Source organism: Dendropsophus ebraccatus, chromosome 4 (genome assembly GCF_027789765.1).
Source record: "Dendropsophus ebraccatus isolate aDenEbr1 chromosome 4, aDenEbr1.pat, whole genome shotgun sequence".
NCBI classification, from domain to species: Eukaryota; Metazoa; Chordata; class Amphibia; order Anura; family Hylidae; genus Dendropsophus; species Dendropsophus ebraccatus.
Window position 1 is genome coordinate 93,536,207 of NC_091457.1, and position 24,463 is coordinate 93,560,669.

The 24,463-nt window shown below is 41.2% G+C and overlaps 1 protein-coding gene across 4 annotated transcripts in view; it reads right to left on the minus strand.

Annotated features, from left to right (window-relative positions):
- ZFPM1 (zinc finger protein, FOG family member 1) overlaps positions 1-24,463 on the minus strand; it is an 89,391-nt gene that overhangs the window by 19,691 nt on the left and 45,237 nt on the right. For 3 of the 4 annotated variants that reach the window (XM_069966286.1, XM_069966289.1, XM_069966290.1), the window contains 3 exons: positions 18,002-18,142; positions 17,740-17,850; positions 13,890-13,991 (listed from right to left, as the gene is read on the minus strand). In XM_069966286.1, the coding sequence (XP_069822387.1) occupies positions 13,890-13,991; positions 17,740-17,850; positions 18,002-18,142 (354 nt within the window). The remainder of the gene's footprint in view (positions 1-13,889; positions 13,992-17,739; positions 17,851-18,001; positions 18,143-24,463) is intronic. The other variant, XM_069966288.1, reaches the window with a different exon arrangement.

Below are 24,463 nucleotides of genomic sequence, written 5' to 3' on the forward strand. Positions count from 1 at the left end.
TCTTGTAGAGTTTTTGTTTTTTCTTTTAAAGGGGTTATCCAGTGTTACAAAAACATGGCCACTTTCTTTTAGAGAAAACACGACTCTTGTCTCCAGTTCAGGTGCGGATTGCAATTAAGATCCATTCACTTCAATGGAACTGAGCAGCAAAACCCCGCCCAAGCTGGAGAGAAGAGTAGGGCTGTCTCTGGAAGAAAGTGGCCATGTTTTTGTAGCGCTGGATAACCCCTTTAAAGGAAAATGGCATTGGGGCAATAACAATAACAGATAGTTAAAGGGAGGGGATACAATCCTGGTGGCCTAGATGTTGCTGTAACAATAGTGTACAACTACTCACTATATATGCTAGTGGGAGGGACAGGCACTGGGGTCCTAGCAGCTGGTCCCACTATGAATCTAACATTACTTATGCTATGGTTTGGTTGTAAATGTCAGTAGGTTAAATACGTAGTCAGATTTTATGCTGAATTATTAATGATTTCTAGGAAAGCCAAGTGGACAGTATTGGCTCACATACGCACCCGTTTTCCTGTAATCTACCATCTGATAACGTGGCTCTTGCTTCTAGTACAAAACTGTAATGCAAGTGTAATATATAATGTAATAATGTAAAGTCTCACAAGCTCAGAACCAGAAGGCTGACGCATAACCAGTTAGGGAATCCCTATGATCTAGAAACAGTTATGGAACCTGGTTTTGTGGGAGTTAGATCCCTTTATTATATTCAATCTTGATTGCTTCTCCAGAATGAAGAGGGAGGGGGGCCAATGAGATTAATCATTTAGGTCAAGAGTTTACAGGCATCATAATGAGCCCCCTTGAGGGTCTTCTGTTTGGAGTCCTCCGACCTCCCCCACTGCTGTGAATACAAAGCTTGGAAATCACAATTCACATTTATTGATTTTTTGACACTGCACAAACTGAAATGTTTATCAGCGCTGAACTGTGACCTCCACTAATAGCTCAGAGATCTCAGCACCACGAGAAACGTGGCACAGATAGTACAACCGGATTATGGAGGATTGAGGGTGAGGGGGTTGGTGACATAAAAACTGTGAGGCGCATGCAGCAATTCATGTACCAACAAGAGCAGGATATTATTAGGGACACTCCAGAAACGCTCTGCCGCCATGTGCTCTGGTTACCAGTAGTTGATGCTCATAGGATTGCCCCTTAATGGTATCTTTTCAGGAACCATGGCTCGCTTTAGCTCAGCTTATGGAATAGTCCCCTCCTACAATGATCCCACAGCCAATCATGGGCCAGACATAGCATTTAATTCAGCCACATACACATTGGAAATCTCCCACAGGCTGGGTTCACACTACGGATCTTTTTTTTAACGGACACAAAAATGTAGTCTACCTCATTTTTGTGTCCGTTAAAAAAAAATCTATCAGTTTTTTTTTTTTATAATGGAAGACAATGGAAAAACTGATCAAAAAGGATGCACACAAATACATTCTTTTTTCATCCATTTAAAAAAAAAAAAGATAAAAAAAACGCAGTGTGAACCCAGCCACAGTTTTCTCACGCAGCTTTCCTAGACTGCTGAATGGCAAGCCTGCCTAGTTAAACAGTGGTACAGTCTCTCCTCCAACATTACTGAATATCTGGGCCTTGTGAGCAGGTCACAGATTGCACACAACCAATATATGGTGAATGCGTGGACGTAAGATGTATACATTACCTACACAATAGCAGGGAATATTGCACCAGTATAATGATTCTACTATCTGCAAACCTCCACGACCATGGCAGTACATCTTCTGAACCGGCTTGCTGGTGCAGGAAGCAGAATAGACTGCTGGGGGGGCTGGCCTTCCAAGGATAGCAGAGCCTATATTCCCAGGAAACCGTGGCAGGAGAAGGAAGCAAGTGCAGAGCGATTAGCTCCGTGCCAGATATGATGAGCAGTCCTGATATCCTGTGCCGGAAAAGGGGAACCACATCTCTGATGTAACCCCAGCCGCTGATAGTCAGAGGATGACTGTGAAAAATGGGACTTCAGATTGTCAGAGTCGGCTGTCAGCAGAGCTCGGGACACTCAGGGGTGCCTGGACCTATTGACCTTGGTCAAGTGCTTGTATAAGTGATATCAGCTAGGACTGGATCGTATTAGGTAGAATATGCAGTGTCAAATAATACAATGGATGTAATATATTCATTTTTATGTATATTAGACCATAAAGCATTACTCAGGTAAGATAGACTCCAACTTTAGAACCAAATGTAACTGACCCAGTTTGACAACCACTAATGTAGGTAACTAGAGTCCATGGCGGCCATACCTAACTTACATAGTTAATACGGTTGAAGAAAGACACGTCCATCAAGTTCAACCAAGGAGGGGATGAATGCAGGGAAGGGTGGTATAGCAGGGAAGAGGGGTAGAGTCTTTGTATGAAAGACAAACCTAAGTTGTTACATAGCTTCATACATAGTTGTAGGAGAATAAAGGAGAATATTCATAATACAGAGGCCAGGGCCCAATACGGATATCGCTGGGGGGTACAGAGGTCAGACCCCCATAATCTCCTACTTTCCCCTTTTTTTCTTGGAATACCTATTTAAATAAAATCCTGCCCCACCTGTACTACTAAGAGGCACATTGCACAACAAATCTACATCTGCTTCCAGGTGCAGGAGGAGGCCACACACCCTTACAGCCTTGCCCGACTTGCCAGAAACTGATCTGTTTTTAGCAACCGTTAATGTATACCTTTTTATCCCTTTTAACATATAGGTTTTATACTACGGTATATAAACGCAGTGTGCAGAAATGCAGTGTGAACCCAGTCTTCGATACAATAGAATGTGACCTATTAAGTTATAGTCCTTGCTCAATCGCTGAACCCCATGATACGGCTTACATAAAGTCAATTAAAATGTGGCATACTTTTCCAACTACATCTTCACTGAGTTCTTTATATAATTTGTACAGTTGTTCCTACAGCACCAATATGAACTGCAGTCCAGTTTTTTAAATGCCAAATGTAGAGATATGTGTCTATCTACATGGCTAAACTTCTTTGGAGACTGTAAGAGTAGTAAAGGCAGCCATACTGGTGTGCACCCAGCTTTCCCAGAGACAGATATAACTCAAAAGAATTATAACATTATAGTCTTTGTTAAGAGATAGTTCTTGTGTCTCATATAGAAATCCAAGTTTACTTCTTTAATGAGAACTTCCAGATAAGTATCTTCCTTTAAGCGTATACCTCGGGTGAAACTTAATTTTTTTGGGATATAGAGTGTTAATCTAAAACAAATACTTCTATCTGCCGTCAAAGCAAGCACTGTCCGATAAGAGCAAAATAACTTAAATTATTCTCCCCACCCACACATACCAAAAAAGTGACTTTATCAGCGGCATCTCTTCCCTCCCATGTCCATCAGAACACGCTGTGCCTCCGTGGTGTGGAGTTCTGGTCCCACAGATAGCGAGACCTTGAGGTTTTTACCCAAACTCCAGGCATTTGGAGATTAGGAAGGCAGGAGAACTGGGGGGAGATAAAATTAACTGAAACCGGTTTTCATCACATTTTAATGAAAACACTTTGAAATTAAAGTAAAATGCGGAGGATTTTTCGGGGGGATGGCACGTTGTGAGAAGAAAGGATAGGAGTCATGATAGGTTTAGGGTGTACATGAAGCTAAAAATCTAGAATTGATAACGGGATGGGGATGGGGTGTTAAGCAATCTCCGCAAGTTTGGGGGGACGAGATGACCTAGTACAAGGTCTTAGACAAAACAGAGAAGGTGATTCCAACTCAGTGTGTATTAAAACATCATGTCCTTTTAGTTCTAAACAGATTGACTGTGTTAGTATTAAATGTACTTCCATATGCACTCATGAACATCCCAAGGGGGACTTTACAGGAGAAACATAGCTACTATGAAAATAAAACTATATAGGTCACGGCTTGCAATTCATTGTTTTTTCTGCTACTGTGCTTTATACTGCAGCTCTGATCATCAATCCAATAGCAAGACATTTCCATACAGAACATTCATAATAATTATAAAGTATAAGCAACTAAACCACCAGTGCAAATGCCTTTTGTAATAGGTTATCTAAAGCAAACAACCATAGCATACTGAACCTTTCCATTTATTTCCCTAGGAAAAGAATTAGGAGATGCCATAACTGGAACAACCCTTTAAGAAAGAAATAACTAAAACTGCCCTTGTTTCTCAAAGTGCAGTTACAGTTTCTGACAAAGACAACCTCAGGTGTAATTTAACCTCATCATCCTCCTCCTCCTCCTCAGGAGAATAGATTCTGCACTACACCAGCCAACAAAACCACTACTGCTCTACCTTCCCTTAACTGTGAAACAAGTTATTTATAAAAAGTGCGTGATCCAACTTGCAAGAAACTGTGTGTCTCATAAACCACTAATGTGTTTCTGCAGGAAACAGTTAACCCCAAGTCATCACGAAACTTGGAAGGCTCAAGGATAAAGTTTATGAATTACAGGCAGTGCGATCCAATAAATTTAATAGAAGCCTGAGAGGTAAAGCGCTAATCCTGGCATTACATACCGAGAGCAAAAAACATGGCCGAGTAAACTGCTGCAATTTGTCCTTCCTTGCCAATGGAGACATGTCGTGATAACATCGCTGCCCTGTGCGTTGTAATGAACTTTTAATTTTTATGCTTCCAGGCAAAATAGCAGAAAGCCCATAAAATGGGGCCAGAGGCGGCAAAGTTAAAATGAATTTAATTAAAGAGATGTGTAAAAAAAAAAAAAAAAAAAAAGAACTGGAAAGCATCACTAAATGTACTTAAAAAGAAAACACGATCAGAGCAGAGGAAGAAGAGCCTGATGTGGAAGGATAGCAAATCCATATGGAAAACATTGGGGGGAATTGGAAACCAGATCCAGCTGAATTGTTATGCAGCTTAGGGCCGGCCTTAGCTTTGTGCGACCGATGCAGTCACACAGGGCGCCGGCCGCCAGACTGTTGGGGGTGGGGGGCGCCATCAAGATTCGTAAGTAACTAATCTACTGCACTGCTGCACCCGGCCCTATAATTATAAGTGCTTGCTCATAATTGGGGCTCTCAGCATACCTAATTATTATGTGTGGGCGCCTTAAAACTATGGGGGCACAGAGGGGCGTAACTACTATAAAGGGGCACAGGGGACCTGACTACTGTATGTGCTGGAGCCTAAAATGTTTCTGAAGAGAGGATACACAGCCAGGGTAAGACTTCTGGGTTGAGAGAAAAAGAAAAAAGTGAAAGACTCTAATCAGAGAAGATGTCCCCTATGAGTCACTAGATGTAACTGCACTCTGTTAAAGCCCTGATCCAGCTTTCTCTAGTTCTTGAATGTCAATATTCACTAGTTATGCAACCTATTCTGTCCTGTACTGATGCATCATGGGGCAAATTTATTTGGATTTCTAGGAAAGTTGGATGATAAAGTCTATGTAATTGGTTGCCACCCAGCTTTCCTAGAATCTGATAAAAGACAACAGACTCTGAATCAGGGACTTTAGGGGTAAAAGCTCTTCACTGTGACTCTGTATATAGCATACACAGTAAATTACCCACCATCACATGTGGCGTCTGTGCTGTAAATCCCCAAGAGAATGCCTGCGTCTGCGGCTGCAGGGTTAAGGGTTGGAGTTTTCAGGGAACAGTTTGCTCATCAATTTGTAAAAGCAAATTAACCAGCCCGCCATCTGTAAATGCGACCAAGTTGAGGATTATAGATTATAGTTATCAGTTATTTGCATATCAGAATTTTAAGCAGTCAAACCCCTCCAGCAAACAAGGTCATTCCAAAGATAAAAATTCAGTTATTTTTTCTTCTTCTTTAATTCCCAGCCTCAACTTGTCTTGCTGAAAGTGACATTATAAAATTAACCCTGGAGGTGCTGGAAGATCAAGGGCTTTACTTGAACAGAGAACACCTTCACAGACAGTGAAGACACTGTACACTGTAAGCAGGACAATGATCTAGCTATGTCATTTTTTTTTTTTAATTTTTAAGTAAATGTAAAGCTTTCGCAAAGCAAGAGTCTATGCAATTCTGGGAGTTTTCCAATAGTTGTTTGCCCACTTTCTTTTTTTCTGGAATATAGTGGGCTCATTATTTCCCCTCCATCCAGTACAAGTTTTGTATGGGGTCCTAAGTGAGCCAAGATAAAGCCGCCTCACTAGTTGTCCCATCAGTGCAGACTCATGCTGTGTGAACTGTGGTGACTGCATGTGGCTGAACCCGGCTATCAGTGATTGCATGGGGACGTGGTTTCGACTGCATGTGGTGACTGCTATGTGAGAACGCGACCTAAGGCTGTATTCACACATTTTGTTTGATTTTTATTTTAAAAAAGTAGTGCTATTTTACACAATTTAACCTATATCACTGAAAAGTTGTGGCACAAATGCATAAAAATGCAATTGCAGGAGGACAGCCTCAGCCACATGTCTCAGCCACATGAGTCTGATGTGGGAAGTCTAAACACTTGGATGCTGTACAATCAGGTTGGACATAGGTGAGGAAACCACCTTATGCTTACTTAGAGCCCATATGGATAGGTATTTGGTTCTGTATTACTGTATGTGTTACATGCTGAAAACTAAAAGTGTATATGGTGTGTGCTATATAAAAGGGCTGAGAGAAGCGCTCAAATATCCTTTACTTGCTCAGAAATAGTCTGCGTATAATGTTATATTTGTCACAGGCACTAAGAACTGTCAATAGCATCTCTTACTGTCTCGCCTTAGGCCCAATATATCTAAACAAATGCCCCCGTCTGCCTGACCGAATGCAGATTCCACTGCCAGGAACAAGGGTACAGTCAAAGCTCAGGGACCAGGGTTAGTTTTGGCTGATGACTTACACCACCCCACACCCTTCCTCTCCATTTTTCTATGATGCACTGATGAACAGTCTTGGAGCTGGCCAAGAAGTTGGCAGTGCCAGCCTGTAATGAGCTGTATTAGTCATGTCAGTCAGATCTTTAAAAAAAACACAGGACTGAAAGGTTATTACTGCACAGGGAGTGGGCTGTGCATCTACCATTACTGAAACTCAGGGCTAATATGATGCTGGGGCAACAAACTCAATTTATACAATAGATTGAATATAGCCTTGTATGCAAGCTTGAATTGATTCATAGATGCAGCAGCACAATGATCAAGCTACCTATGTCATTCTGAGGCAAAGAAAAAACAGGTACCATAGCGGTACTGACAGCCATATTGTCTAAGGTTACCATAATGGGAATAGTGCTGTGATCCAGGCTACACCTTAATGTTTGCTCCCCCATAACGCCTATCAGGTACTGCACAGGGTTAGCAGCTTCTATGACTTTCAAGCATTAACATAAGACGGCTGAGAGCAGTTTTTGTAATGGTCACTGGTACTGAATGCCTCTCGCCTCACAAATGTCACCTAAGTAGATGTTGCGCGAGCTCCTAGTCATGTTTTACAAGCTGTGCAATGCAAACAGCAGGGATCCCATGGCTGCTCCAGAGATGGAGAATACTATAGGACTGAGATAGCAATCTGAGCCTAAATTATTCACCAGAGCCCAAGCAGAAACGCCAGGCAGACAAAGGAGGGGGAAGGCTGCTAACAGAGCCGCAAAGGGGTCCCTGTAAACTAATCCCCACTCACTACCATCAATGGCCTATAGTGTCTGCTGGGGGGGGGGGGGGGGGGGTAGGGCACGTAGTAGGACTGCAGCAATAGGTGCAAGTAAAAAAAAGGGGGGGGGGGCGCAATAAACCAAACAAGAGTATCCCCTAATCTCTATATTGTACGGGCCACCTTAGATTTAATACTGCAATGCCCGCAGTAGATGGTTATGCCAGCAGCCACACTCTGGGTACTGTAACAATCATCTGTGCGGCCACTGTAATGAGGGCTATTGTGTCTGTCAAACACTATGGACAGCTTGTAACTTAGCAACACTGACAAGCAGCAGCACATTGGTACATGGGCTATAGGTGAACTCCTGCGGCTGAAAACCTGCAAACCCCACCCTGACCAGCTGTTCTCTGTGAGCGACTGGTCACATTTAGAGGAGAAGGATGCATTTTCCAATACTCCTATATAGGGTAGTATCATATGTGTGGAGGAGAGTAGGTGGCAGGAGCTGGGAGAGATGAGCATTCTCTGTGGTTTTGGCGCTGAATGCAATTCCTCGGTTCACATATTTACATGCTGCTTCACTGTGCATGTACAGTGGATGCAGATGATAAAAGAAATAAAGGAATACAGTGTCTCCTCCATTTCCTTCTCTGGTCTTTTCACCATTGCTGTCCCTGATAAGTGCACAGTCTGCACAGGAGCAGATAGAAAGCCTATCAGTCGGGTATGTGTGAGCAAAGTCCCCTATCACCATTTCATCGCAGGCGCTGCCATCTACTCCCAACCACACAGAAATTAATAACACTCCAATTACCGGAACAGAGCAAGGCTGAAGGCACACGATAGGAAAGATCTCTTACATGGAAAGGATGCATTAAAAAGAAGAAGAAAAAACTGGTTGGATGGACAGCAGAGGAATGCAGGGAACATTGGAGCTATGGGGGAACAATGTCACTAGGAGCCCCATTATGTATGTGTAATAGACAGGGTGACAGTAAAGAACACCTCAGATAAAGTAACAGGGCATGATATTTTTCTGAATTTACTGTCATTCATCCCACTGAACCATCATACAGTCTGCTTCTCCTCTGTCAAATAGCCAATAGCAGGGAACAATAAATTGTATTCTTCTGTCATATAGTCATCCTTTCCATAGCCCGAAATTGCAGATAACAGGAAGCAATAGATTGTATTTACAACTCCTACAGTCCGCCTTTCCACAGCCTGAAATAGTTGATAACAGAGGACAATAGATTGTATCCACCTGTCATACAGTGGCCTCTCCTCGGCTTGAAATGGCAGATAGGAAAGAAGGGTACACTGCATTCATATGCAAACAGAGATAACATAGACTGCAGTTTTAGTGCCCCATTCAGTAATTCAGAGTTCTAAGAGGTGTTCCATTCAAAATGTAGATTACCACTACAAATTTGCACTGGATCCACAGGATTTGGTGGATGCACTGTTTCTATAACTAGTTCATATGATGAAAATGATCATTTCACAACAATTGCTCTGCTACTAGCTGGGAAGGCTTGTGCCCATGGAATGTGAGAAGTCCAATGCAGAATCCATCAACCACTGCAGAACCAAAGACCTTGTGTGGCGACTTAGTTACACATACACAATATATGTGGATGAAATGTGCTGGGCAGGTGAAAAGTAACTCTATGCTTACTTTGCTCAAGGTTAGAAGGCTAATAACCGGTGAAGTTCCCTAAAAGGGTTATTCAGAGCCACTTTCTTCCAGAGACAGCACAATTCTTGTGTCCAGTCTTGGTGAGGTTTTGTAACTTAGTTACATTGAAGTGAATGGAGCTTAATTGCAAATCCTGCCAGAACTGGAGACAAGAGTGGTGCTGTCTCTGGAAGATAGTGGCCATGTATTTGTAGCTTTGGATAACCCCTTTAAAAGGAGCTGGATGTTCCCAGGATGGAATCCTCATTGATTTTTACAAAACTTGTGCGATGCACAGTCTGTTCTCTACAGTGGTAAGGCCCTACAAAGAGGCGTCCCTTCTGGAGGATCAGTCCATTGATTTCAGTGAATTCAATGAAAACTAACATTCTCTGCTAAGGTCACTGCAGGGTTACCCAGCAACAGAAGATCAATAATGTGGAAGAGGGTCCTGACTTCGGAGGTCACCAGCAATGCTCAGCTCAACTTGACGTGTTTACCTGTGTATGAATTCCCATGATTTGTTTCAGTAGCTAAACTGAATGCTTTCAAGTGTACACATTATTTCAGAAGATTCCTAAAAATCTGAATGGTTTGGTTATATTAAAGGGGTAGTGCGGCGCTAAGAAATTATTCACAGAATAACACACATTACAAAGTTATACAACTTTGTAATGTATGTTATGTCTGTGAATCGCCCCCTTCCCTGTGTCCCCCCACCCCCGCACGTGAACCCGGAAGTGTGGTGCATTATACATTACCTGATCCGAAGCTCTCCAATCGTCCTGAGTGCCGGCCGCCCTCTGCCGCGTCATCAGATGCTCAGCCGCGATTGGCTGAGCATAACTGTGCTCAGCCAATCGCGGCTGAGCGGCTGATGACAGAAGATCGGGGACGGGGGTCGGCACGTGACAGGTATGTATAATGCACCACACTTCCGGGTACACAGGGAAGGGGGCGATTCACAGACATAACATACATTACAAAGTTGTATAACTTTGTAATGTGTGTTATTCTGTGAATAATTTCTTAGTGCCGCACTACCCTTTTAACCCTTCAGAGTGGTGTGAAGATTTTAGTGTTTTCACTGCTGAGAATTAGCTCCTGAGAGCCTCCTCCATGGTGCACAGCTATTTATAATGGGCAGAACCAAAGCTGGACTGTGTGTCATCTGCAGATGGGAAATCTTTCCTTTTGGAGAGATTGTTTGGCTTGGCATAAAATCCTCAGTCAATGTTCTAAGGCTCCTTGACTGAGCGAGACTTGACTTGAAGGGACATCTCTTTGCTCAAGAGGTGTGAGAGCTATTTTGCATATCCATTCTTCCCAGAATTCTCAGCAGAGCAGCAATGGTCTGTAAGTCTCCACACGTCTTTATGACGAGCTCTCCTTAAGAGTAACTATCCCTTTGATCGACATTAGTACACACACACTTTCCCTGACTTATCTGCCCAACCACAGGATAGAACAGCACATCTTCCTCCCTCTACTAATATGCCACCAACAGAACAGATTACATTTTGCTGAGAGATGATTTGCATAGTACACTACTGTAAATTGCATGTGGAGTCAAAAAGGGTTACTGCAATGGGTTTGCAAAGTACTGTGTGAGCAGTAAGGAAAACACAACAACAGTGGCATAGCAAAAGAAGGGGTTACACAAAGCACTAAACTGCAAATTATACAGCAGCACTGTAGACATAAGTAGTAGCAGTAGGTACACTGGTATTTACACATGAAACAGCTGCCATGAACCTTATGGGTGGTGAGAGATGAGAGGGAAGCCTTGACTTAACTGTCAGGAACAGCATAGATTATCTTAAGCAGGCAGCTTGCAAATTTACAACCCAGGGTTTTTCAAGCTTTCTCCCCATCTCTCCTGCATATAGCAAATTTTAAGGCTTGCCCCCAGTTCCCGTGTACTAGAGACAGATCTCCCGTAGCAGTAGGCAATGGGCAACAGATTGCAGGGAAGAGAGACACCTAGTGGCCAAAACTTTAAAGCTGTTTTTTGGGGGCAAGTGGTTTACAAATATGATAGGAACCACATAGATCATCACATAGAAGAGAAACCATTTAAAATGGCCATTTAACACCGAAAGCACCAGTGGAAACCTACCACACAGCATCTATGATCAGCATGTAATCAGGCCAGGCGATTAGCTAATCTTGTGAACTTTGCATGTCACTTTAGTCATCGCTAAGATGTAGAGTGGTGCTGCGTGTGACCCTGATAATTGGATCGATTGTACAAGGCAAGGGTTACATGATAGATTATCTGATCATTTAAAACTATAACCACCACTGAACCTTACATTATACTGCGGAAAATTTACAGACAACCCACCCTTGAAAAGTACTGAGTTTTCCTTTGCCGTCATGTTGGTAAAATACTATCTAGCTATATCTGTTTGTGAAAATCAATATTACCTTACTGCAATGATGGAGTTGTCAATCAGCTTTTCAAGACTTGACTTGAGAATCTGCAAATAGTACAAATGCATTGCCATTCTGGAAAAGTGATTAACTCAGCTCGAGTTCTAACTGTGATGATATATGACATCATCCAGAATCTAATGCAGGGGTACCTCTGTTATGCAACTTAATTGGTTCTGGAAAGCAGTTTGAGAACCAAGCAGAGCTTTCCCATAGGAAATAAAGTAAATGTGTTACCAAATATTGCATTGAAAAGCACTCTAACAATCTTATACATTAGAGCATTGTGTTGCACTGTATGTAAGGCATCACCAGTGCCACTGTACATCTAGGTAATGAATGGAATGAATAGAAACGTATCTAAGTGTGGTGATGGGCATATCCAATTGGTTTCAAATTTGCCAAAATGTTTGAGATTCTGTAAATCCAAAATTTTAGGAATTAAAGGAGCATTCCACTGTAAATCACTGTGAGTTCATTAGCAAATTGACCTCAAAATAACCCACCCAGCATTACAAACAAAACACAATGTTGCAGATAAAGCCATGCAAGGACTTGTTCACATCAGCTGTCTCAGAAGGCAGGGAGAGGAGGGAGAGACAGAGAGAAAGGCTCATGCACAGATTAGTGTGTTTTCAGCTGAAAGCAGCAGCTGAGAACTGGGGGAAAAAGACTGAACAGATAATAACAAGTATAAAAGGAATTGTTAGTTTCACCATCGGCAGCAACATATCAGATATGTTTGCGTGGATTACCTCTTTAGTTTTTGACAAATCTCTTAAATGGTGGCCACTATTACTCATTCTACAAAGCCGCACATCCCCTGCCTTGTCCATGCGCCATACTGGTACTACTGCTGTAACTGCTGGCTTTACACAACCATACATGTTCTGCCGTGTCCAGCAAGTTCCATACTGTACTGCTGTCGGTATAATTAGCCCTAGAACATTCAACCAGACCCAAAAAGAATTTGGTGATATGTGCTCATCACTATTTACAACACATGATCAGTTTCGGCCCCGTAATGTAGTGGCAGTCATAACTTTAGCTTAAATATATATACACGGGGAACTTGTAACCTAACAACAAGCACTTTCAAACAAGTTCTATAGGTGATGTGCATCCAAAAACCGTATAATCCTGATCTTGTCCAGTTGTTTTCTATCAGGGACTTCTCCTACCTATGATCACTAAGTCTCAGGGTTTCATCTCTCTGCGTACGTGCCACCTATTTCCTATCTGACAATCCACTTCCTGTTTATGTTATCTTGCAGAATTCCAGAGCATTCCAGTGCAGCTCCGTCACTCCACGGACAGTTCCGCTAGCAATATCCCTGCACGGACAATTCGGTTTACAACAAAAGAGCAAGTGAGGCCATTTGTCTATCTAGAGGTTCTCTGGTTCTGTGTGAATAAAACTGAATTACTGTACAATAAAAAAAATATATGAATTTCTATCACACTGTCTCTTTCATTTCCTCGCTTATGTCAAGCTCACTGCTGCTGTCAGTAAAGAGAAACATTGCACAGACCTACAAGCATGGGTCTGCTACACTTGTAGTCACATCAGTGGACTTTGACTAAATCTCTCTCCTGTCAGCTGTTACAAGTAGTGTGATTCAGTAAAATGTATTATTACAGTCCAGGCTGTAACAATGGTAGAAAACTCCATCTGTAAGAACTAAGGCCTTCAATTTCCATTTTATGACAGAAAGCACACATGCAGAAAATGTTGAGGAACTAAAACACATACACAAAAAAAAAAGTTTCATTTTCATAAAACTGGAAAGCTCAATGTGACTTGTGTAACCTGTCAAGGTTTACCATTATACTAAGTTATAGGGTTACGGTCGATCACTTTTTCTGCAGGTTTGATGTCCATGTCCCTCAAATTTTGGGGGAAATTTAGGCTAATTTTCCAATTTAGTTTCCTATATGAAGAACCATAACTGTACATCCATGGGCATACAATAGAGTCTATTATTTACAATGGACATGGGCGGACACAGCTCTCTGCTGGTCAATGATGAGTAGTGCTAATCAATCATGGGAGTCCTTACCAGCAAGGCACAGGAGCCCTTTCATTTCAGAATTTATAAACAGTTTACCGTGATAAAGCCCTATGGCCAGTAACATGTTAAAAACCTGGTGACACAAACCTGGACCATTCCACCTTAGGGGCTCCTCCATGTTTTCCATGCTGGACAAAGACTCTGATGCTTTGAAATTTAGACTCTCCTCACCCTCTGGAGACTGGACTGCTGCACCCAGAAAGGAAACAAAACCAACAGCTCTGTATCAATTCACTATAAGCACAATATTATAGGAATTACAGTATTTATATATCATCCATCTCTTACATGATCAATGATGTACATCTCCAGTCATGCCATAACATCATTATAAAAAAATATAATTTAGGAAGTCTTAAGGTCCACATACTAGAGGTGGATTTGGCCGTCAATTTAAAGTATATGGGGGCCTATGACTAGGGGAGATAATCCCGAAACGCATTGGCGTGTTTTTTAATCATGTTGCATTTTTTATGGACAAAGAAAAAAAGGTTTTATCCTGAATACTGACTCCAGCCAACCCTGGACCAGCAATAAGAACAACTAAAGAACAGGACCAGTTGTTTGGGGGGCATTTCTGGCAGACCAGATTGCCTTGAATGCTGGTATTTATGAATTTTAATAGATTTTGAGAGGAGCTAGTGGACAATAGCAAAATGTCCCTACTTTAATGACAGGGACACTTTTTTGACTTGGAAAATAGATTTACTTTGATAAACTTCATACATTGCATACATATCCAAGTGTTTTGATCCTCATATAATCTGGCTGGTAATGATTGAAGCTTAAAGGGGAATTCCACTCAAACATTTTAACTTTTAATATGTTTCTGCCCATAGTAAGACTAACAACTCCTTCCATATTTGTTATTTATTTAGTCTCCTTCTCCCCCTGCCAGCGGTTTTCTGCTTAAAACATAAAAATCTGAGTGTGAGCTTTTTTGTCTGTCTCCCTCTCCTCCCCCCTCTCTACTGAGAAAGCTTATGTAAACAAGTCCCTGGAAGGCTTTATCTGCAACATTGTAGCTTATTTCTAATGCTAGGAGGATTAATCATAGTGAGTTCATTACCAACCTGACCTCAGATTAACCCTCCTGGCATTACAAAGAAGCTACAAAGTTGCATATAAAGCCAGTCACAGACTTGTTTACATCCAATGTCTCAGAAGGGAGGGGGACGAGGGAGAGACAGAGAGAAGAGCTTACAAACAGATTTTTGTGTTTCCAGCCGAAAGCGGCAGCTCAGAACTGGGGGAATGAGACTGAATAGCTAATAACAAGTATGAAAGAATTGTTAGTCTCACCATGGGCAGCAACATATGAAAAGTTATGTTTAGTATAGGAAGCAAATTTTACAAACACTTTTGGAGTATAGAAGACAGACAGTGACAATTCCATAAATGCCTGGAGGTCTTGGGTGGTCGCCATACAGTTTAGGGTCTTATTAAGGAAAATCTTCAGGGCTCCCTAATGAATAATTACAATGGATCAAAATATTCTTTTTATCATTTGTTTATAGAGATAGATCAATAGATAGACACTGACAGAATTATAATTAATAATAATTATTAATAACTGTAGGTATGACCCATAGGGTGCTATAAATATTAGGCTATCACAATGCTCATAAGCCTCCGTCCTTCCCATGAAGTTACACAGCAGCTCAGAGGTTAACAGGGAACAGGGCCTGGACTATTCACCTATTCCTAGCAACTGTGCTGATAATATTTCTCCCCATTAACAGCAGTTAAAGATGGCCGGATAAGCCTATCTGCATATGACAGTCCTGCTGATTACTGCACAAAGTGCATGTTTGCATATTATCCTGCGATGATAACCACAACAGTTGAAATCGATAATACCCATAAAAGCTGACGTCAGAATTATTAATAGCCGCCAGGAGCATGATTACCATCAGATCGATGGGAATTAGGACCGCACCCCAACATGTTTTCCAGGGATGATTAGCCCTAACTCCCACTGTATGGTCAGTGTATGTTGTAAAGGGAATTTATTGTTACAAAAACCTTAAAAATTAAAGTGATTGAAAAGATATCAGAATAGACTCAAAGGAAAGTGTTTCATCATTGTACATGTTCTAATACTGTAGAGAGTGGGTTTGTTCAGCTCCATATGACCTCCAGCAAAACAATGGTAAAATGCCTTGGAATGGAATTGTGTGGCACTGAAAAATGTATGGGCCTGCATTTTGGATGCTCAAAAATGCTGATTATGGCCGTTATACAATGACATAGAAACATAGAAGGGTGTCGGCAAAAAGATCCAGACTGCCCTTTTAGTATTCCCTTTCGTATTACCCTATAACAGATATAAGTTTATCCCAGGAAGGTTTACATTCAGTTATTGTAGATTTACCAACCACATCTGCTGGAAATATGTTCCAAGCATCTACTACTCTTTCAGCCATTGCTTTTGATCTTTTTCTCAACTAACCCCAGATCGTGTCCCCTTGTTCTGGATTATTTTTTTTATTTATTAGTAAACACTTCCCTCTTGAACCTTAGTTAGTCCTCTAACATTTTTAAAGCTGGACGCATAATATATATATATATATAATATATATATATATATATATATATATATATATATGTATGTATATATTATATATATATATATATATATATATATATATATATATATATATATATATATATATATATATAAATCAAGAATTTTGCGGCACATCCGTATAGTGAAAAAAAGTTGTGGTATTTATTGGTACATCAAAAAGCAAGTGCAACGTTTCAGTCTCATCTCGAGACCTTTCTCAAGCTCTGATGAGACTGAAACGTTGCACTTGCTTTTTGATGTACCAATAAATACCACAACTTTTTTTCACTATACGGATGTGCCGCAAAATTCTTGGATTTATTTAGTGGAGATTTTTATCCAATCTCCGTTGCTTGGCACTCCAGCACTGGAACTGGGAGTGCGCTCTATTGTGGACATTATATATATATATATATATATATATATATATATATATATATATATATAAATATATATATATATATAATATATATACACACACACACACACACACACACACACACACACAATATACACACACACACACACAATAAATATACATACACACACACACACACACACACAGAAGATGGTCCAACTGTCTATGACACCCATATGCCCCAATGAGAAAAAAAGGATGGGGGGCTCCTGTCAGGAGACAACTACTGTAAACTGAAGGGGAAAACATTTACAAAAAGATCATCAATGATTAGCAATACTCTATCTGTAGTGTGACCTCAATCAGCAAGTTAGTACAATGCTGAGCTCAGTAGCAGAGAACAGGAGTTATCGTCCATTATATTGTTATCAGCACCTGCCAAGTCACCATGAGATTTTCAGAGAATTGGACAGAGCGTGTGTTATGTGGAGCTACCTGGGCGCGTCTCTTATCCATCGATATCATAGGATCAGTTATATTATCCAGTGAACGTGTTATAAATGTGGGATAGAGAGGAGGGGGATCAGGCCAGGGCTCTTGAGCTTACGTGCACTGTTGTTGTTTTGCCAGTCTTTTCTCCCCTATTCCCAATAGTGTGAGGTTCCCATTAATCAATCACCGTAGTAATGGACTGATTGAAGATGAAGAATGGTTTCTTTTACAATCGTCAGACAATGCCGATGTGGCTAATTCTGACATCTGCTGGTGGGGAAGGCAACAAGACGGTCCCACTTGTTAGGCTTATGTGTTGGAGGTCCGAATCAACGTTTCAGCTACAGATTCTTGCTCAGAGCCTAACATTGTAATTTGCTGACAGTACTAAACTTTCTCCATTGTGAATGGCTCAAAGCGAGGACTACAGGCAGTCCTATGTATAGTTTTCTTCATTATTCTGTAGTAAATGATAAATCAGAAACAAATATGTGTTCGATCTATCTTCTATCTCTTACCTGAGATACATGAAGGCGATGGTTCCTCAGCAAGTTCGCACAGGTTCGGCACTGGGTCTTGTTCTTCCATCTCTTGGTCTACTGACTGCGGCACTGGACTGCATCGCTCTCCTGGTAGCAATGATAACAGGTCATAACGGCAATATTGCATGGCAAACAAGGGATGTTTAGATTAGTAATAGGAAACAAGGAGGGGGGCCAAAGCAAATGCATCAACAAGATATTAACAGAACATACAACATGACAGTGTTCCCTGACTCACCTTCTGCACCATCACTGTATGATGTACTGGACGAGCCACAATCTGCTGATTCTTCTGGGTCTGAGGTTGTTCCATCTTTTTCCGATCGAGCAGACTCTGCTGCTAAATTCTCATCTGTCTCTTCCATATCACCAAGAGAATCTTAAAAAAAAAAAATAATAATAATAATTAATACATACATTACATTGGACAGCAAATTTAAGTGTGGATACAATATATGGAAGTTATCCTTCAGAATATTTAGCACCTCTATAATTTGCAAGTACAAGTGGTACCTTGAACTACGAGCATAATTTGTTCCAGGACTGAGCTTGTAATCCAAAACTAATTTTAAACCAAAGCAAATTTTCCCATAAGGAATCAATGAAATGCAGACAAATGGTTCCACACCCCCAAAATAATGATTTTTTTTTATTCTGAATAACATCTAGAACAGATGAAACAAACAATGAGAAACAGCTGAATATGTGATATTATAAGTTACTGTACAGTATAACAATCAACATGTGGTGTATAATGTATAGTAAGGGGCATAAACCTGAAAAACGGCAGCAGTTTGTAGATACAGAATGGAGCTGTAGATCCCCATAATGCAGTAGCGTAGTACAACAGGCTAGAATAGAGAAGCAGGGCTGCTGCCAGAGGTCTGTGTGGTCACATGACCACAATGGGGAAGAGGTGTGTGTTCAGCATGGACCAATCAGGAAGTGAGAATTACGGAGCTGTGCAGGAGGACAGTGACAGAAACAGGCACATTATAGCAGTGTGAATGGCTGAGTGTAAGAGCCTGAAGGGGATCTGCTGTTATTTGGAAAGTGAGGGAGACTTCCTGGGTCAGAGTACAGGGCTGTAGACCACATTATGCAGGCCATGCCCCTCCCCCACTTGCCCTCCCACCCAGTAGAGGGAGCTCTTAAACCAAAGCAATGCTCTTAAACAAAGTTACAATTTTGAAAAACTGTGAGCTCTTCTTGCAAAGCGCTCTTAATCCAAGTTACTCTTAAACCAAGGTACCACTGTATATGAAATATAATGAAACAAATATTACAAGACATCAGTATAAGGATACCATGGTACAATATATCAGTTATGAGAATTCCATGGGGAAATATACTAGTTATGAGGATTAAAGACTTACGGTACAAGATATCCTTGTTCCCACTCGGCTCACACAATGTATGGCCATTCTGACGGCTGTACATTGCATGGACTTTAATGATTAACTGGATTGCAGGAACATCCAATGTGCCCGCAATCCAAATAAAATAAGAATGATGATTACCAAATTGTCTGCAGAAACATGCCAAACAGCGGCCGCTGTTTATACATAATGTAAACATAGTCTAAGGATGTTATGTTGCAAAATGACAATTATGAGGAGGTCATGGGACAAGACACCAGCATAAGGATGACATGGGACAAGATGCCAGTTCTTAGGATGCAAGATTCATAGTACAAGTTACCAGTTATGAGGATGTCATGGGACCAGACACCAGTTACAAGGATGAAAGATCTGTAGTACAAGATGCCAGTTATAAGGATGTAATGCGACAGTGCTGCCAAACTTTTTTTTTTCTGAATTACAGAAAAACAGGAAGAATTTTCTATTGTGAACATTGCATATAGACCACCTAATCTGAATTCAGACGCAGCCCAGAAATGTTGGCTCAAATACCAACTACACCATGAAGCAGCCACAGTCTAGAGATGAGATACCTATTTTTTCTAATTTGTGAAAAAATTTGCATTTTGCATGCTGATGGGAAATATGGAAGGAATTTGACGTTTATCGATTCTGCTGGTCTGAGTGGATCATTTTGCTCTTCCATGAGCTCTATTTCATGACAATGATCTATTGGTGTTCAGCACTGTCAAAGCCTAGGTCATGACCTAAATACTACTTGGAGAGAGGCACACATGGCAGTGACAGAAGTTAAAGCGGTTCTCAGCCTTGGTTTTTGGGACAAGATAGAGCACGGCACAGACCTCAGAGGCTCCCTGACTGCAGGCATGTATATTTACGCAGAAAGAACAAAGGCTCCATAATCTATACATAGCGCACAACAATGAGCGTGGAGAAAGCCACTGCCAGACCCTGCACAGGCAATTTTTCTAATTCTGCTAATTTCAGTTCCAGCACAATTAAAGCCTGCACTGATAATGCTGAGAAACAATCAGCAGCTAACAAATCGCTTTTCTCCCCTTGTAAATGTAACATCGTTAAGCTAATTTCTTCGTTCACGGCTGCACGGCTCCTGGGTGTCTGATAAAGTTAACCCTTGACTGCCTGGTCACGTGGTTCGCCAGGCAATGAAGATACACTGGCACTTGGGGAAGAGGAAAGAATGGGCTCAGTCAGTACAAGGCAAGAATTTAGAGGAATTCCTACATACTGTAGCTCACTACTACTTCTGTGCATCCTAATACTAAAACCAAGAGAGTATCTCACACATGCTGCAATGTTATAGATACCACGATTCACAATGATGCTGCTCTGGGCAGCAGTTATATATGCTATATAGGTTCAATAAAAATAAAAAATAAAAACATCTGAACAATGGGACATATTTTAATGAAGCAGAACAAGTGGTTTGGTCTGACTATAACGAATAAATGTCTATACCTAAGTTCCCTTAAGCATCATGGATAAAGCAAAGTAACAATATTAATTAATCTGATCTAGGCACAGCAGTGTTCGGATGCAACCTGTCACTGTATTACGTTACTTAGAGGTTTGCAAGACCATGGAACACAAGGTAGAAGAATTGACCAAATAGCGTACAGTTCTTGTGTTAGAACTCTCAAAGCACCAATTAAAGGGGTATTCCAGGAAAAATTTACTTTTCCCCTATCCACGGGCTAGGGGAAAAGTAGGAGATCACGTTGGGGTCCGACCCTTGAACCCCTGGCAATCTCTGTATCAGACACCGCCGGCTCTGTTATAAATAGAGCCAAAATTCATGACGTGAACCATGGCTCTAGTCATTCCTATGGAGTGACGGAAAGAGCCGAGTATGCTGGCCTGGTGCGGAGATCTCTGGGGGTTCAGAGGTCGGACCCCCTCTGATCTCCTGGAATACCCCTTTAAGCTGGATTTGTTCAGCTTTGCCAAATGCACTGTTGTGAGGGCAGAAAAGAACCAACTTTACTACACAAACACTTATCACGAATTCTCCATCAAAAACATTGTCATCACCTTTTAATACAGTCCAATCCTAACCTGACCTAGCACAATCCTACACAGTATGGCCTATCTTTACTCTATCTAAAATAAAGAGGCTCTTAATACAGTGAACAGTAATTTAAGCCAAGGATGGGTTAATTAACATTTTATAAAAGCAATATTTTCACACCCCGTCTAGATTCCTGCCCATAAAACAGCGTGCATGAAAAGTGCCCTCAGAGGCTAATGGAAGAGCCCCGGTTAGGGAACAAAGGATCTTTTCAACGAACTTTAAATTCTCTCCCGATAACAATCTGAGATCAAACGCCTGCCGTTCAGGCCCAAGATCAATGCAATGAATTTAGTCTTCTGGCAGACGTTAAAAAAAAAAAAAGATTCAAATAGGAAAATGTTGATATCTGACCCAAATTTTATCCCATTCCCTTTTCACGCTGCCTGCTGTTGTCTTAACTGTCTTGACGTTCTAAGCCGGAATACGGAATACTACAGCTGAGCTAGAAGCTCATCAAAAACCTTTGTTTTCATAGAAAAGACAAAACTATCGATGTCCTAAAGAGCTTACCATCTAATAGATGGCAAAACATAGACTGGACACAGCAGCGGCCTTTGGGCCACAGTCACACATGGCAGTTTTTTGGAAAACTTTCAAGGCAGTTTTGGAGCCAAAACTAAGAGTAGATTCAAACAGAATAGGATAAAGGAAGAAAGGAATTGTGCTTCCTGCTGGATCCACTTCTGGCTTTGGCTTAAAGGGGTTATCCAGCAATAGGAAAACATCTCCCCCCAGGTGTTAAACACTTTTACCTGAAAAAGATTTCTGTCTTTTGCAAGCCCGATGCTGTTTTCACGCACTGCAGATGCATTATCATATCAACATTATTTTCTAAAATCACAGCAAAAATACTCTAGTTTCACAGCGATTACAAAAAAAAAAAAAATAACAACACCGCAGCATTTGTGCAGCGGCTAAAATATGGTGGTAAAACCACAACGGCCCCGCTATGTGTGAGCACAGTGTAAGGACTGGTGACAGGAGGGCTATTATATGGTTAGAATGAGCTCAGTGGTGTTTCTCCCTGGTATTCACAGCCTGTCACAATATGTCACAATACAAACAGATCAGGGGGCAATGTGCCTACTGCTGTTATATTACTGGCAAAACTTCAAAGACCTAATTTGGGAACAGGAAGGCCTGACTTCATCCCCCCCCCCCCTTAGGTTAAACATAGGAATGCACCCCCCCCCCCCCCACCCATTACAGATTAGGTTATAGTCACCAGAGCCGTCAACCACTGTTTGTGCCCATTCTCCATTAACAAAAACTGGGCTAACAGCCACCAAAGCTGCCAACATAAAGCACATCGCCAAGGCTGGGGGGGGGGGGGGGGCAGGGAGAACTGCCTGTCTATGTTCACTTTGCTAGGATAGCTGGCACTTATCACCTCTTGCAGGCATCCTCCGACAGACTGATCTGTCTATTCTTCATTAAGCAAATGCGCTGGGAAGGGAATGAGCACATAATAGCCATTTGATTTGCTGAGAGATATTTTGCATATTGGTTTGTCGCTGATAGTGGAATTTCATCAGCATCCTTTTTCATGGTTTAAAAATGGAATTACTCGGCCGGTCACTGAAATGTAGAGGAAGGGGGGCTCGAAACATTACACAAAATGGCTTGCTATTATTATTATATTGTAATGAGGGGGGAAAATATGTGCCCCCTCCACAGGCTTCGAACAGTGACAGCATCCCAGCTGACCAATCTCAATTAACTCATTAAACTCCTTATAGTCCCAATATTTTCCAGACTAATAGCCATTTTTTTCTATAATCTGCCATACGGTCATGCATCAACATGGAAGATAAAGAACTATGGCTCAAAGTGATAAAAATATCACAGAATACCAGAGCATTTTTATAGAAGACAGGACGATGAAGTGAAATGTACAGGAAGAAGACACCTCTCATCACACTGGCTCCTATCTACATATAGTGCACTGGTAAAGCTGACCATTGGTGATACTGTACATGGTATTACATGGTATTTATTTATTTTTTTCTTTTTTCAAATTGATCCCCAACATACTGGATGCCATCCTAGTAGATTTATCTACATGTACAAGCAAGATGGTTTTGAGGATATTATAAGTATATAATAGGACCTGATATGTTGTAATACTAGGGCTACAATATTAAGATACTTCTAACGTAAAGCATGCTGTCTACATGTAAAACCATTGATTATTCCATTCCCATTAACAATAATGGATGTTTTAAAGGAGCAGTTTAGACCTCAGTAGGGTTGTGATCCTTGCCACTAAAAATACTGGCAAGCCATAATAGGGATCCATTTCCATCAATGGGTCCATGCAAATGCAAATGGTTACAAGTTTACATCTGTAATCCTGTCCGTAGTTGTGGATCCAAAATTAAGGAAAGCATTTTTGATGAAATTATCTATGAATGTCGCCTGATGATCTAAAATGTTGCTTAATATCCAAGTCAGCCAAAAGTTGAAGGATTCCCCAAGAGAAATGAAATGCTTATAAAGAGCCATGAGTATCAGCATTGGTGCCTTATACTGGAGTAGCACAAACACTGGCCATCTGACTATCTGGTCTTGCCTTCTCTCCTGAAAAGAGGTCTGCACCACAGCAGTTGTACTACTAGATGCTGGGTTTGAAGGAATGGCCTTAAAAACGATGAACCCAACAGTATATACCCTGAACAAATGAGCAAGAAGTGGACACCAGTCATCTGATCAGGTCAAATTATTCTTTTATTAGGCTGGTAATTCCAAGCAGATTCAGCTCTCTGGTGCTTACGGAGTGGATTGAGATATAATTTCTCCCAAAAACCCATCACTACCCTACAGTACTGTTCACACTGGAGCGATGGCATGCAGCCCACATTTTGCTAGCTACTGTAAAACTACTATTCCCACATACTCAGTCATAGTAAAAGCCCATGAGGGTATTGTGGGTGATACAGTTTCACAATAACTGGTGGGTGTAAATTGGAGATCAAAGTTCTAGAGCTATGTTTCATATAATACATAAGAGGCAAAAAGAATAACTTCATCAACTACTAACTTCTGAGCAGCAAACCTGCCTGCATGAATATGGATTCAGGAGTCTGGAAAAAGTGGTTGTCACATCCAACATAACTGCTATCAAAACTGGTTGTTACCCAGCTTTTCCATACTACTGAATAGATTGGAAGCCTGACATTATCGAGATACTGTGATATGTACAGTTACATTCAGCTGGAACATTTGT